This window comes from Anguilla rostrata, chromosome 9 (genome assembly GCF_018555375.3).
Source record: "Anguilla rostrata isolate EN2019 chromosome 9, ASM1855537v3, whole genome shotgun sequence".
Lineage (NCBI taxonomy): Eukaryota > Metazoa > Chordata > Actinopteri > Anguilliformes > Anguillidae > Anguilla > Anguilla rostrata.
The window spans coordinates 29,837,339-29,853,846 of record NC_057941.1 but is presented as its reverse complement, the minus strand read 5'-3'; the positions used below and the strand labels follow the sequence as shown (position 1 = coordinate 29,853,846).

Here is a 16,508-nt window from a genome sequence, read left to right as displayed (position 1 = left end):
CTCTCCCTCTCTCTCTCCCTCTCTCTCTCTCACTGCAGTCTGAGAGAGAGAGAGAGAGAGAGAGGGGGAGCGATGCTGCAGCAGAGGAGCCGCTTCGCCGAGCGCTGTCATGGAAACCCCCGGCCGAGCCGGTTCATCTCCGGATCCCGGTGGCTCTCCCGCTCCCGTCGGTCCTCAGAACCCTCCGGCGCGCTCACCCGGCAGATCAGGGGGGCGAACCGAAATGAAGTCAGCGACGCACCGTGTTTCAGTCAAACCTTTGTTTTTTTTATTCGTCAACAGTGCTATTTCATTATCAAATAAAAAAATGCAACTGGTGTAAAATCGGCTTGTTTGGTTTCGCTTTTAAGAAATGTTCTGCTGAAGCCTTGTGCCTCATTGCTGCATGTTGTTTTTGTACATAGATGCTGGTCACATTGATCAAAACAAATAGGATTTTTTTAAAATTGGCACTCCAACACCTTTTACCTTCAAAAAGAAGAAAAAAATGTTTAATCTGCCAATGTTCTGCTGAACCTGGTGCTGTAATGAAATGAAATGAGCTTAATAGTGCAGCCTGATAAATTTTAGAAAAATAAGATTTCCTTAGACGAACACACAAATGTAATCTCCCCCCCCCCCCAAACCTTCAAATCCATCTTAACCAGTGTAGATGAAGTGATAACAATAATAATTATAATCAAAACTTCCAAACGCATCAGAAACTGCTGAACAACTTAAAATGTGGACTATGCTGTGGTAGCCTCTTTCTCTCCAAGTGAACTGAGGAAAGATTGCTGAGATTGCTGTTGGTTTAAGGTTGTTCATCCAGAAAGGACAACCACAGTGATGAGGTTGAGAAACACATTAATCGTTAATTAGGAAAATGCTGAACCCACAATCTCTGAAACGCATCTTCCTCTGACCACCACCAACAGCAGTCAAGTCTGTTCCGTGATTGGACAGACCACAGGATGTGAGAGGTGCGGTGGCCATTGGCTCCACCCACCAGTTGCTGACCACTAACTAGCTGGCCCTGCTACCACTGCAGACGAGTGCAGACGCTCTGAGCTGAACCTAGAGTACAGATGCAACCAGATCCAGAACAAAACAAAAGATATTAGCGAGCTGACATCAGCTAGCCAAGATGGAGGATTTAGCGATCTGAATGCAACCGTTTCCACAATGTCTCGCTGTACTTTCTCTGGCCCCGCCCTTAATTCAGACAACAGCCAATCAGATCACTTGTGACAGAGGGGGGCGTGGCCTCAGCAGGCCCATGCAGGGGCCCCTCCCTGCTGAGGTGTTCCTTGCTGGGCTGGTCAGAAACATTCAGGTACAGGTACCTGTGCAGCTGGACACCTGCGGCCTCCTGCCCCATAGCTGTTCAGCACAGACAGACAGACAGATGGACAAGAAGGCCTGAGGCTCGACAAAAAGGGTTAAAATAGGATCTTATATTCTGAAGGGAATCACTTCTGGGGAGGGAGGGGGTGTTACTGAAGTCACAGGCAGGGAATACAGTCTCATACATGGGGTGGTGGGAGGGGGGAATCTATGTTAATATGTACTACTATTGCAATAAATTAAGCTTTTAATTTAGAGTTTTTTCACCTATAAGCTAATATGTTGAAGTAAAGGAGCCCTGGAGCCGCATGAAGAGCTGATGCTATAAATATAGGTCATCTTCATCTTGCTTTCTCTGCATCCAATAACAGTGCTGCGCTCTCGGTGGCCACGCCCCTGTCTCTATAGCTGCGTGGTGACCGACTCCTCCTGGTCCGACCCCCAGGGGGTGGAGTCTATCCCATCGCAGGGCCCCACCCAGCCGTCAAACACGTCCTCGCTGGAGTCCAGCAGGCGGGAGCTGGAAGCGGTGAAGCTGGAAGCACAGTGCAGGGGCGGGGGGGCGCAGGTGGGGGACCGCAGGAGCAGGCTGTCCCGCCCGTTGGCCCGGGACGGGGGCTGGAGCTGCTCGCCCTCGGCCACGCCCACGCCCACGACGCCCACGCCCAGCTGGTTCAGGTGCATCTCGCTGCGCGTCACCCGCTGGTCGTCGGGGTACCTGAGTTCCTGCCACATGCCCTGGGGCGGCAGCAGGCCGTCGGAGATGCTGAACGCGGGGGCGGCGGGCGCGGCGAGGGTGGCGAGCGTGGTGGGCGGGGCCTGCGGCTCGGACAGGTGCCCGTTCATGCGCGAGAACAGCAGGCCCAGCCGCTTCAGGGAGTCCTTCTTTGAGCTGGAGAGCCGCTGCAGCCGGCTGCCGTTGCGGAGGAAGGAGGACGAGGAGGAGGAGGCGGTGGAGGAGGCGGAGGAGGGCTTGAGGCCGTTGCTCTTTGGTTTGTCCTCGGCGGGGGCCTCCATCCCCGACATGGACTTGAAGAGGGCCGAGACGCTGAAGGCCTCGCGGCTCTTCCTCTCGGCCGCCGACAGGTTGAAGGAAACGTTTTTGGGCTTGTCGTCCCCCGCCGGGCCGCGCCCCGCCCCGGGCTCCTCGTCCTCGTTGGGCTCGTCCTTGAGCGTGGCCTCGCTGCTGGAGGAGTACGTGCGCCGCGGCGGCTTCCTGTTGCCCAGCAGGTCCAGGACCTCGTACCGGAAGCTGGAAATGTCCTGCTTCAGCTCCTGATGGACGTCATGCAGTCAGGGAAGGAAGGGTGGGGAGAGGACGGGGGAGTGTGGAGGAAGAGAGAGAGAGATAGAGAGAGAGGGGGGAGGTGCAGGAGTATACACAAAAGGCCTGAGTCAAACATTTGCATTAGCACAGGAACATTTTATGGCATGGCTGGGCATGGTTAGCTTGTGCATGGTTGGACAAGCTGAAATGAGTGCGTCTGTGTTTTTACTGCAGAAGCAAAATAAGCTTTGGCAAAGGTTCTGTGTAGAATTCTGGGAGCCTGTTTTTTTTTTTTCTTTTTTACAGTTTTACTCAATTGTTTACATAGATTTCCGGAAACTAAAAGTAATCTTCCCAAAACTGCAAACACAAAACTCAAAAAGCTCCTCAGATCTCTTTTGAAATGAAACTGCATCAAAAAGAACACTTTTAACCAAAATGACAACACGTAGGGGAAGCCATAAAATGAGGGCCAATTACACACTAGTGTGAGAAATTTAAAACAGTTTTCAAAATCTTAACCAATTATTAAAACAATTGATTTTCAATGTTATAAAATGACATCTAACATGCGGTAGCCAGTAGGAACAAATTGTTCTATGTTTGTACATAATGTATGCATTTGTATGCAATAAGCTACACAGATATTGCATCAACAAAATGTATTCTTCCAAATTACAGTTTTGTACTGAATATTTCAGTGAATAGCAGAAAAACAGAACAGTCGAATACAGTAGGGCTGTACAGGACGACCACTTCCGTAAAAAACATGAATAAATTACTCTGCTTCTTATCTGTCATCTCTGACAGGCCAGCGTCTCTCACCTGTATCACAGATTCTGTCTTTTTCTCTTTGTAATTTTCTCGCTGGCGAAGCCAAAGCGATTCTGCACATTCGCGGATGGCGTCGCCGCAAAAAGCCCGTTATGTGGCAAATGTATCGATTTACGGCCCGCATTTTATTTCGTTTTTTTTTGTTTCTATTTTTATCAGCGTGATAAGAGGCCCTCTCCCAGTGGAATGCTTCTGCGTGTGAAAAGGGGGCAAATTGATCATTTAAATAATGAAGCGGCAAGCCACCTTGAAAGTGGTGTTTATCTCCCTGCACTTTGCATTCTGAATGGGTGAAATAAGCTTCCAATTATTGTCGGATCAGTTTTAATCTGAAGTCGGGCTGTCGTTTTTGCGGGCCCGCTTTTCAAAATAACAGCGGGCTGTGACACTTCTCAGCGTAACACCGCAAGCCCTCTCAAATGCAGGCTACCACACGAATACATGAAAACGATCTCACAATCGTCTTCACTACTCCCGGCTAGCACATCTCTGCACAATTACTGTACGCTTTTGAGGGCCCCTATCAATCAGGGCCTTTGGAATCCTCCTAAACTCCGTCCCCCCCCCCAATGGGCACCACTGTAGCCATTACATTACATTACAGGCATTTGGCAGACGCTCTTATCCAGAGCGATGTACAACAAAGTGTATAACCATAACCAGGAACAAGTGTGTTGAAAACCCTAGAGGGAAGTACAGTTCCAAGTGCAGGGAACGACCACGTAGTTTAACTTGGACCCTGTTGATTAATCTGATTAACACAACAAAAACAGCAACAAAGCAGTCTATGCAAATAAAACAAGCAATAGTTGAGAAGGCACAAGTGCAATAACTAAGTCAACTAAGATAAAAAGCTTACCTAGCTACAACCCTAAGATTACATAGTCAATTAGAGCCGGGAAACCTAAAGCACAAGATTATACGCAAAGAAAACAACATGTCAGAATTATTTTTAAAAATGAAGAAATTAGGCAGATTACAAGAGATGAGGGATTTGCTTTGATTCTGATCAATAATTCAATGATCTGAAGCAGAGACTGGAATTGATTATGTAAGTAAAACCCATTGGAAAATAAAGGCACCATTAAAAACGCATTAGTTGTTAGTGACAGGAAACGGTGCGGAAATTCTGCTAGGCAGGTGAATGTGGGGAATCTTAAATTGTGACCATGCCAAAACTATGAACAGAACTATTCAGTTGTGATTACTGATCAAACAATTTAGGTAATCTGTGTTCGCACCTTTGAAGACTGAGTGTGGTCAATTGATAAAAAGTTCAGCTTTTTGAATGCCAGTGCTTTCCATGTGAATACAAGTGGTCTCATTTATGAAGAGGATTGTGTCTAGTGCTTTGCAAAGCAGTAATTTGATAATTAAATTTGAGTGACAAGCAAACCATGCTTACAGTTTTTTTCCTGAAAGTGTTTGTTATTGACACATAAGAGGCTTTAAGGTTTGATCATAGTGCCTCCAGAACCAGTCTGTATGTACTGTATGAAAAAACAGTTGAGAGAAACTGTAATAAATAATCTAGAAGATTACAAAGACTCCCACTCCTGACCTTATGAGAGGGAGCATGTTGGTGTAAACAATCTAATAAAGACAATAATCCTGTTTGTGTCGCTAACCTAATAATGTGTGAACACCGAGAATAATGATGCGGCTGGTTTCAGCATGTGTAAACACGTAGATGGGCAGACAGACAGTCGGTCAAACGCTGTACAAACCTTAAAGTTCTCCTCTGTCAGCCCCTCGTCCGTTTTAGCGCTTCGGATCATGGCCGCCACGTACCGCTTCACCAGATTCCTGATCACCTCCTGAAAGCAGAGAGATGGCAGAATTCAAAGATGGCCACTGCAGACCCCTGCCAACTAATTAGCTAGCCTGCACACTACTGAGACTAAACGCACCTCGACAGCATATTTGCCGGAACATTTTGAAGTTTCAAGAGAAATAATGCCTTGTTTGTTGGTTATTTTTGGAAATTTTCGAGATCCCCAAAGGAAAGGGTCTTTGATATGGGGGGGGTAGTTTGCATATGCAGTGTTTGCATTTTGAGTTTAATAAGGAAAACTTGTTTCAGTCATATTCATAACATATGTATTAGCTGGAGGTGAAAATCTGGATGTGCATAAATTTGCACACATTTTCATATTTTAACAGTGGCGGGCTTATTTTACATTTTTGAAAAATGCTGAAGTCTTTGTTGAGCACCTGTGTGGTGTTTGCGCGTGTGACAGGGAGAGTGTGTTTGAGCGTGTGCATGTGTGTTTGTGACAGTGAGAGAGATTGCTTATGTGTGTCTGTGTGTGAGAGATAGAGAGATTGCTTGTGTGGGTGTGTGTGTGTGTGCGTGTGCGTGTGCGTGTGTGAGAGAGAGAGATTGCTTGTGTGCGTCTGTGTGTGACTGTGAGAGAGATTGCTTGTGTGTACGTGTCTGCATGTGTGTGGGGTGTTTGTGAGATATAGAGTTTGCTTGTGTGTGTCTGTGTGTGTGTGTGTGAGAGAGATTGCTTGTGTGTGTGAGTGTGAGAGAGATTTCTTGTGTGTGTGATTCTGTGTGTGTATGCGTGTGTATGTGTGTGTGTGTGTGTGTGTGTGTGTGAGCGTGCATGTCGTGTTTGTGGGATAGAGAGATTGCTTGTGTGTGTCTGTGTGTGTGCGTGTGAGAGAGATTGCTTGTGTGTGTCTGTGTGTGCGTGTGAGAGAGATTGCTTGTGTGTGTCTGTGTGTGTGAATGTGAGACAGATTGCTTGTGTGCGTGTGATTCTGTGTGTGTATGCAGGTGTATGTGTGTGTGTGTGTGTGTGAGCGCGCATGTGGTGTTTGTGGGATAGAGAGATTGCTTGTGTGTGTCTGTGTGTCAATGTGAGACAGATTGCTTGTGTGTGTGTGATTCTGTGTGTGTATGCATGTGTATGTGTGTGTGTGTGTGTGTGAGAGAGAGTGTGAGAGAGATTTCTTGTGTGTGTGATTCTGTGTGTGTATGCGTGTGTATGTGTGTGTGTCTGTGTATGAGCGCGCTTGTGGTGTTTGTGAGACAGAGAGATTGCTTGCGTGTGTCTGTGTGTGAGAGTGTGAGACAGATTGCTTGTGTGTGTCTGTGTGTGTGTGAGTGTGAGAGAGATTTCTTGTGTGTGTGATTCTGTGTGTGTATGTGTGTGTGTGTGTGTGTGAGCGTGCATGTGGTGTTTGTGAGATAGAGAGATTGCTTATGTGTGTCTGTGTGTGAGAGTGTGAGAGAGATTGCTTGTGTGTGTCTGTGTGTGTGAGTGTGAGAGAGATTTCTTGTGTGTGTGATTGTGTGTGTGTATGTGTGTGTGTGTGTGAGCGCGCATGTGGCGTTTGCGAGATAGAGAGATTGCTTGTGTGTGTCTGTGTGTGTGCGTGTGAGAGAGATTGCTTGTGTGTGTCTGTGTGTGAGTGTGAGAGAGATTTCTTGTGTGTGTGATTCTGTGTGTGTATGCGTGTGTATGTGTGTGTGTGTGTGTGTGAGCGCGCATGTGGTGTTTGTGAGATAGAGAGATTGCTTGTGTGTGTCTGTGTGTGTGCGTGTGAGAGAGATTGCTTGTGTGTGTGTGTGTGTGTGTGCGTGTGACAGAGATTGCTTGTGTGTGTCTGTGTGTGTGCGTGAGAGAGATTGCTTGTGTGTGTCTGTGTGTGAGAGTATGCTTGTATGTGAGTCCTGTCCTGAGCCTTAGATCTGGGCCTGTGCTTCTCTCTGGTCCTTTATCTGCTTTAGTTGGAACGGGAACAGCTGCACAACCTCGTTTTGCCATTAGATCATATGGCCTCCTCCTGCCAAAAATGGCCACAGCTCTACATTCATAACCCACCAGGGACCGCACACGTACAGTAACGGGGGAGGGCTGGTGACAGGGCAGGTGGCTCTGGCTCAGCTAACTGCAATTACTATGGCAGAGAAGTAGTAAACAAACAAGCATAAGCCAGAGATGCAGCTAACAGGCTGTTGCTACTCCAAACTTTGGCTCATACATTAGAATACCTATGCTTTTTGGAAATATGGAACCCATCACTTTCGCAATTACCTAATGCACTTGATTCAGTAATATTGTAAAAGAGCCTCAATGCACTACACCGATTTGTTTACAATGGTCTTGATGGCAATGCCTAAAAATTGTGACCAACCTGTGCACCTGTGCACAATAGCCTATTAATTAACCTATGCAATCCAGCAATCAGCTGCTTAAATACTGTGCACACATGGCAGAATGTAACTTTGTGAATATTCTGGAACACCTGCGCTGTTTTCTGGGAACGCTGAGGAATGATTCTAATCAAAATCACTAACAGACATTTTGGACAGCCAGCCTGCCTTATGGCCTGCCTTTGAGAGCAATGTCGCGCATCTTCTCAGCATAAACGTTCACATCACGCACAAAGCTGGTGCTCGCCTGCTTTCCAAGATCCCCTTCCACTGGGCCCAACCTCCTGCCAGACTTGTTTTTTGGAGAGCCAGCACAGTCAGTGATGTATTCTGCCATATGGGCTCAGTCAGTGGAGTAAAGAATCATTTTTACATATCCAAGCATTTTTTCCTTGCATACATCTTTGAGTCACATAGTATGACTATTCAGGTGTCATAAATATGCAGGAAGGAAGGAAGAGTACTTTTGCGTTTGTTAACGCAGAGGGTGAGCGCAGATTGAAAAAAGAGAATCTGGATGCTTTCTGTTTTTGTGCATTGTCCTGGTAACCAGAGCTTACCTTTCCTGATTAGTGTTTTAAAAAAAAATCTTTCTGACAAGCGTCAGCACACAGTACAAAACTGCAGACACGGAAAAGGGTAAATTAAATTCCCCAAATGAAACCCAGAGGAACAGTTTGGAGTGGGAAAAAAAGACTAATTTAATCTTTGCCAAGATGGAGTTTCAATCCCTCGTCTCTGCCTCCAGTGTGCATTTGGTCCTCTGTCCAGCAGTGAAATATACAGCTGAGCAGACACTTTACTGAGTCAGTGATTTTTACCCCCATTAGCTTGCTAGCTATCCGTCAGCCGCCACAGTGGAGTACATTAGCATTAGCACAGCACTGAGCCCGATACAAGCACAATGCCTCTAGCATGATGGCTCTTTGCATCGCACCAAGTACAGGCTGCGGCAATTACAATGAATACTAATCGTTAATTTTCCGCTGAATTTTTAATTTTTTACTTAAGGTGTACAATTTATGGAAATAAGAGGTGCTACTTCCATCTTCCCTAAATGCAGCCATTTGCCAATGATTCTTTGGCAAAACACCAATCAAAGAGCAAAAATATAAAGTATTATTCTTTCTATGCACATGGCATGTTCCTTTCCCAGATACATCAAGGACACAGGGTAAATTACCAGAGGGTAATTTACAGGGGGGATAGGGGGGTTACAACCCCCCAATATTACAAAATAGGCCAAATCACCCACCAATAATATAGCATTTCATATAATAAAGATGGGGATTTAATGATGTGATTTGGATATGCTGGTAAGGCTTTGACATGGAAGTCACAGGCGCCATGGATTCTTTCCCATGATTTTTGGATGGTAACTGCCAATCTTAAAGTAGCCTACAGTGTTATTTGTATTGGCACATTTTAACAATAACCTATTGCCAAATGGGAGAAACAAAGTGCGACATATATACAGATTCTGGATGGCACTGGGATCAAGATTCACGTCCTTGTCAGTTCTTGCAATCAGATGTTTGACAGCCCCTGTCAACAGTGTTGATGCCCAGCGGTCCTTCCTCTGTTATGGTTATATCCGTGACAACAGCTCCTCATCAAAGACTCACACCTCATAATGCACAACATATTGTACCAAGACAAACTTTAAAGAAATGAAAATGGACATACGGTAACCATGTTTTTTTTTGTTTTTTTTAGCAATGCAGATTGACCATGATCTATTTTCTGATAAAGGCAAAAAAGCATGCCATTGATTTTTTTTTAAAATTTCAAGCACTTGGTACTGTTGCTACAGTATGTTATTTGAATCATTTCCCGATGCTGTGCATTAGATCTTTTAACTAATTTAATAAAATATAATTTAATAAATTTTCCTAGATTTTCAACAACTTTGCTGTGACTGCTCTGCCACTTGAGCCAATGTTTTCTGTGACAAACACCCAGCCTTACTGATCAGTAATCTGTGGTATTTTCCCCTTAGAATTCACCAGAAATAATAATTTCATGGCTGTTTTTTGAAAATATTTCTTTGAGTCGGGGGCATGCCACAGATCCCCCCTAGAGGATTGCAGTTCTCGGGTGCCCTCAATATTAAAACTAAAGTTACACCCTTGCACAGGACTAACTGCATGATCCTAAAACATGATCCTATCCCAAACCTAATCTAATTAATCTGACCAAGAAAAAGAAGATTAAAATGTAGTGCCAGGGTGCGACAGCCCTGAGTTTGTGGTGTGAGGGGAGGTTATGTGGGGACCCTGTAAGCGCTGCAAAGTGACCCCTGGCCCTGGTGTGATGTCAGACCCTCTCACCTGATAGTGCTGGTTCTGGATCAGGTTATCAGCATGCCGTTCCTGCAATGAGAAATGCATCCACATCAAAATGGTGACTGAATTTTTATAACTACCTTCAGTACATAACAATCATCATCCTTCAGTGAACTGTCGTCTGTTTGTGCCTTCTCTGCTTCCACACAAAAAAACATCATATTTCTATATAAACCATTCATTCATGCGGCAAATCTTGCAAAGGCATAAAATGAAAAAAAAAATTTTTTTACTGCCGATGTGCTGTTCGGATTTATGGCTGGGTTATGTAATGTGAGCAAAGTTTGATCTAAAAGCATCCTTTTTTAACATGATGTACTGTGTATGTGTGTGCATGCGTGTGTGTGGGTGTGTGCATGTGCGTGCATGTATGTGTGTGTGTGGGTGTGCGTGTGTGTGTGCATGTATGTGTGCATGGGTGTGCGTGTGTGTGTGCATGTATGTGTGTGTGTGTGTGTGTGTGTGTGTGGGTGCATGTATTTGTGTATGTGTGTGTGTGTGTGTGCACGTGCATGTGTGTGCGTGTGTGCATAGGTGGATGGAAATTATGATTTGGGAAATATGTGTTATAACAGGCAACGTTAGTCTACAGTAGTCCATTATGCTTAGTCGTTGGAGATGTTGCAAATAAATTATAGATATAACCACACAAAACAAGATTCATAGTTCAATGTTTGTGTTAATTATCAACACAGCACTACATCATCACTGAATTGCAATTTTAAAATATACTGCACTTATTTAATTAACCTAATATGCTCCATAGGGGTGCATCCAAACCTGTATAACCTATTCATAAATGCACAGGTAATTGCTGAGATATTCTTCTTCCCAAAGTTGACAAATGATATTCGGAGGATAGTTGGAAGATTAGCGGGAAAAAAAGTGAGCGTTAACTGGAACAGGAAGCAAATCTAATTCGTCTCACGCAATGAAACAAGCATTTGTCACGCATTTCCCAACACATTGACAGATGCATTTATTAAATAAGAGGGAGAGATGAAGAGATCACTACCCCCCCCAAAAAGACTACTTGACAGTTCATCAGCCCCCCACCCCCCCACCCCCCGCTCTGAGTACAGACACGGATCACTCTGTTGGTTGCAGAGACACAGATACAGAGTGTTCTCCCTGCACGCACCTAGTACTCCAAAGTTACCGCAGTGATTTAATTAACCTAATGGCTGCATTCTGTCCAGCGTTATTGAGTGCTGGTAGAATGAAATACTTATGTATATGTATGAGCCGATCTACAACTTGACATCTGCTTCTGTAGATCTGACTGTACTGTATGTGCAGTGATTTAGCAGTCTTGATATGTCCTTATACATTGTATGTAGCCTTGGTGTTATGGACACGTTGTGAGACTGCGGGCAGTGTAATGTGTGAGTTGCGAGTGTTGAGCCTTGGCCGGGGTTCCGACCGTGAACTCCTTGAAGTTCTCGTGCTTCCTCTGCTCCTCGGCTCTGGGGCTCCCCATTCGGCACAGTCGGCTGTGCATCCAGATGCACAGGTACCACACAGACTTGGGGCTCGGCACAATGTTGAAGGGGGGAGGAAGCGTGCCCCCCTCGTCGAAATAGCTCATCCACAGCTTGGTGCGAGCAAACTTCCACTCTATGTCAGCGTGGTCCTGCACAGAAGCATTGTGGGAAATATTACTGGGCCTGTGAAACACACTTTGACCCCCTTCCTTACAGGAGTGGGTGAGAACACAGCTATGCAGGCATAGTTTATATCATAACAACAACAGCATCAGCAAGCGCTAAATGGCCATTTTTATCTGTGCGTCTGTTATATAGTCAGGCAGTGTCTCTGTTTCAGGGAGGGGGGGGGGGGGGGGGAGCAGAACAATCGGGCCGGTGCTTGTATCAGCTCCCCCAGGGAGTGGCTCCTGCGTGGGCGCGAGAGGTCCTCTAACGTGGGCTTATATAAACTGTAGCAGAAAAAAAAGTTTCTGCAGAAATCAGCACCGACACAATTTCATCTCCAAGCCCTGCTGCACTGTTTCACTGGCACAGAACTATGAGAACACAGCACGGAGATGCACCACAGACTGCGTGCAGGCAGGCAGAGACATTACAGGAGATGCGACGGCGTGACCGTCCGGGCGCTAACTCACGGCGATGAGCTGGTAGGAGTTGTTCATCATTGCGATGAGCATGTTGAGCAAGACGACCAGGGAGATGACGTTGTAGGTCCCGAACATGGTGGCCCCGACGAACTCGGTGAACTCGTGCCGTGCCTTCACGTTGGTCACGTACAGGTTGAGCAAGCCAAACACGGACCAGAACAGAGACTGCAGGGTCTCGAACAACCTGAGGGGGGAGAGAGAGGAGAGCTTTGCACATCACGCAGTTCAGAAAATAATGGAAAAACAAACTGCTTCAACAGTATGAGACCATGAAGGGGGACATGGTTGGCAGCTCACAATTATAAAAGGAAAGAGCCTTGGTACTAGCACAACACCCCTTAAGGGAATTAAACTAGATCCACAGCATGTAGAATCTAAAATCTTGTGAATATGTAAAAGTATACATATAAAGGGAGAATGAGATTGACTAGACAAAGAAAAGGAAAAAGAGGAGTGAATAAGAGACAGAGAGCAAGAGATTTTAAAAGCAAAACTGACCATCTGTCTTATAGGCTACGTCAGTGGTACATAACCCCAGTCCTGGAGAGCCAGCTTCTTCAGGTTTTGTGTTTTTGTGTTTACAACAGCCATTTTAGGCCAGCTGTGTGGACTAGAACCATGCTCTGTCAACATAAATTACAAATTTAAATGCTTAAAACATTATAAACTAGGAAACCCACCAGCTCTCTACAACTGGAGTTATGCACCCTTGCTGTATAAAATTATTTTGTAGTTTGCTAGTATTACATGCAATTAAGACTCTTTTAAGAGTCTGTTAGGAGTACATACAGTTTCAAGTCTTACATGCTAAATACTGACTGTTAGTCTTACATAGTACTACATAATAAATCTGTTAGTAATAGATTCTATGCTTGCACTGTTAGCTTTACATGCTACATACTGCCTGTATCAGCCTGTTGTATTACAGGCTATACTCACTATCTTAGTCTTACACACTGCATACTGGCTGTGTTGGTCTTACACGACTCTTACATAATTGAACGTTTGCAGGTTTCGTTCTTTCTCTGTTAATCTCACAAACTTCAAATGTAGTCAGTCAAAGAACCAAATAATTACAATTGCGCAACCGAACCTAAAAATTACCCACAGTTATGAATCCTGCTTTTGGTATTTCAATAGATCTGTTAAACGTGCATTACACAAACCATCACTCATATAAAAAGTGTATAAAATACATTATAAATGTGTTTACTTGAAAATGTCCTCTAATAGCCCCGGTCAAAACTGTGACGAGCAGTATTTGCCTGGAGAATCTTGAACAGGCAGCAGCCCTGTAAACTGCAGTAACACTCCGAATGGCCAAATAAGCATATAAGCGTGGCTTTTCTGAGGAAGCATTATGTTAAAAATGTGTGGCAAGACTCCAGATACATTCAGTGCACTTCCCCTGCAGGGAATCATTCTCTCCGTGCCTCATAAAATATACAACAAAAGCTGCATGCTGCAAATCTGTCACAGCAAACGCTGTTTAAAAGAGTAAAGAAGGAGCCAGAGTAATGAAAGCGTGTGTCTTGCTTTATTACAGACGTCTGTCACGCGCTCCCGCTCGCAACCCTAGATTGGAATTGGAGTATTTTTGATGCGGGCATAATTTTCAGAGATGTGTTGCCTGACTGCGGCAGACGGCTGCCGAGGTGACTGAGCGGTGACTAAGAATTCCAGCTTTTAAAAGAAATCCGTATTTATCTAGCTCTCCTGCCGCAAATCCGAGAAAACATCTTAGGTTTTAATTAACGTCTCCCAGTCACTTTTGAGACAAATGCTTCCCAAGCGTTGACCTGCGCATCACGCGATAATAGAGCGCGCTGTCAAAAGAACGGAACGTGCCGCGTGGCAGTAATCGCGGTGCAAGTCCCGCTGGTATACGTGCGAGGCATCAGCATTCTCGATGCTGCGCAGACGTAATTCCTTTTCTTCAGTCGTTCGTATGACTCCTTAATCTCCCTTCGCCTGTTTATAAGGAGCCGAGATCATTCAATCAATCAAATCTAATGCGGAGCTCTTAACGAAGGACTCATCACAGAGTGTACAGAGAGTATAGGAGCAGTGCCAGTTACATGGTGTATAACACTGAGGGAACAGCAAAGATGTTTTGGCAGCAGAGAACATGCACCCTGAGACACAATGATAGAAACAGTGAGATGTTTAAGGTCTGTGCAGAGATAATATTACGGAAGCGAGATTTTTAAACTGTACTGGTTGTGTGCAGGGAGATAATGTCATAGCAGTCAGTTAATAAACTGTGCTTGTCTCTGTGTACATTCCAGCCAGGGGTCTTAAAAATGAAATGCTTTCAGAAGGTAATAAATCCTTTTACATTAGCGATGAAGCGAACCAGGTCAGAAACTTGTAACTTGAAGATCTGGCCTAGTGTCCCAAAAGCTCACCAAAGACTATCTTTGCCTCATGTTGTAGAATAAAACCCGAGTTTTCAACAGGGGGTCTGCAAACCTCCAGGGGTCTTTGAAGGTACTGTATGGGGTCTCGGGCCATATTTGATATGCAATGACTATACATAGATTCAAGAAAATATTTCAAAATATAAAATATGACTTATGATGGAGGTCCCCTGAATGCCTTTGAGCCTGGGTGGGGGTCCCTGGGCCAGAAAAGGTTGAAAACCCCTGCTATAGAACCCCTGCATATTGTAAGAGAGTATTTCTGGAGCTGGCTGCTGGCATAAACATTATATACGGTCGTTTAGGGCCATAACCAGCCACACAATTAATATTTTTTTAAATATTTTGACAGACATGCTAATTGTATAGTATTCACAGGGCATGAATAGTGAATAGGTTTTCTGGTCTGTAATCTCTCTCCGATCCTCGATTGCTTAGCCCCCCACTTGGTTGACAATTCCTCCCCCCTAACCTCTGGTCCACAAATCGTAGAGCCCTGAGTATATGCAGTAGACCAGGAAAATGGACAGCAGTACGTACTGGTATACAGACCAGAAGCACAGATGAAGTCACATACAAAAGCACGGATAGGAGTGCACACAGACTCATACCAGGGGCATGGACAGAGGCACAGATCAGGGGCACAGACAGAACCACAAACAAAGGCACAGACTCTGGGCACAGACCAGGGGCATAGAGACTGGCACAGGCCAGGGGCACAGACAGAGGCACAGAAAGTGGCACAAACCAGGGGCACAGGCAGAACTACAGAAAAAGGCACAGACCAGGGACACAGACAGGACCACAGATAGAGGCACAGACTAGGGGCACAGACAAGACTACAGACAGAGGCACAGACAGAACCACAGACAAAGGCACAGACTCTGGGCACAGACCAGGGGCATAGAGACTGGCACAGACCAGGGGCACAGACAGAGGCACAGAAAGTGGCACAAACCAGGGGCACAGGCAGGACTACAGAAAAAGGCACAGACCAGGGACACAGACAGGACCACAGATAGAGGCACAGACTAGGGGCACAGACAAGACTACAGACAGAGGCACAGACAGAACCACAGACAAAGGCACAGACTCTGGGCACAGACCAGGGGCATAGAGACTGGCACAGACCAGGGGCACAGACAGAGGCACAGAAAGTGGCACAAACCAGGGGCACAGACAGGACTACAGACAAAGGCACAGACCAGGGACACAGACAGGACCACAGACAGAGGCACAGACTAGGGGCACAGACAAGACCACAGACAGAGGCACAGACCAGTGGCACAGACAGGACCACAGACAGAGACACAGACCAGGGGCACAGACAGGACCACAGACAGAGGCACAGACCTGGGACACAGACAGGACCACAGACTGAGGCACAGGCCAGGGGCACAGACAGTGGCACAGAGAGAGGCACAGACCAGTGGCACAGACAGAGGCACAGAAATGGCACAAATCAGGGGCACAGACAGAGGCAGAGAGAGAGTCCACGCACAGCCGCTCAGACTCACGTGGAAAAGGCGTTGTTCTGCCTCTCGCAGCGGATGCCTTTGCAGTGGTTGGGCTCGTCGGCGGCCTGCGTCTCGTAGTAGAAGTAGAGCTGGTTGAGGCCGTTGGCGAAGGCCAGCAGCACCAGGCAGTAGATGAAGAGGAACTTGAGGATGTCCAGTAGCATGCGGCCCAGCGAGATCTGCAGAGGCCCCAGGTGCGAGTTGGCGGTGAAGAGGGAGATGAGCCGCAGGGAGCTGAAGATGTTGGCGATGGCGAACAGAGCCTCGGCGATCAGCGTGGGGTGCCACATCTCCCACTCTTCCCGTGGCCGTGAGCTGTTGTACTTTCAGAGACACAGTCAGAGGGGAAGAGCAAAACCAGTTAGACCAATCGCTGGACAGAAAGGTGATAGGGTGGGGTAAGTTCGATCAGACCAGCCAATGTGAAGAGCAGGTAAAGGAGAGGAAAGAAAACACAGAAATGCAGGAAAACATCTGAGCCATCCGACACTTAATAT

At 46.0% G+C, this 16,508-nt stretch overlaps 1 protein-coding gene across 1 annotated transcript in view; it reads right to left on the bottom strand.

Moving 5' to 3' along the window:
* Positions 1 to 245: 245 nt before the first annotated feature.
* Positions 246 to 16,508, bottom strand: part of trpc5a (transient receptor potential cation channel, subfamily C, member 5a) — a 59,595-nt gene continuing 43,332 nt past the window's right edge. The window contains exons 6-11 of the mRNA XM_064349317.1: positions 16,012 to 16,334; positions 12,063 to 12,258; positions 11,364 to 11,573; positions 9,926 to 9,967; positions 5,155 to 5,244; positions 246 to 2,601 (exon numbers count right to left, since the gene is read on the bottom strand). Of these exons, the coding sequence (XP_064205387.1) occupies positions 1,729 to 2,601; positions 5,155 to 5,244; positions 9,926 to 9,967; positions 11,364 to 11,573; positions 12,063 to 12,258; positions 16,012 to 16,334 (1,734 nt within the window). The 3' untranslated portion in view covers positions 246 to 1,728. The remainder of the gene's footprint in view (positions 2,602 to 5,154; positions 5,245 to 9,925; positions 9,968 to 11,363; positions 11,574 to 12,062; positions 12,259 to 16,011; positions 16,335 to 16,508) is intronic.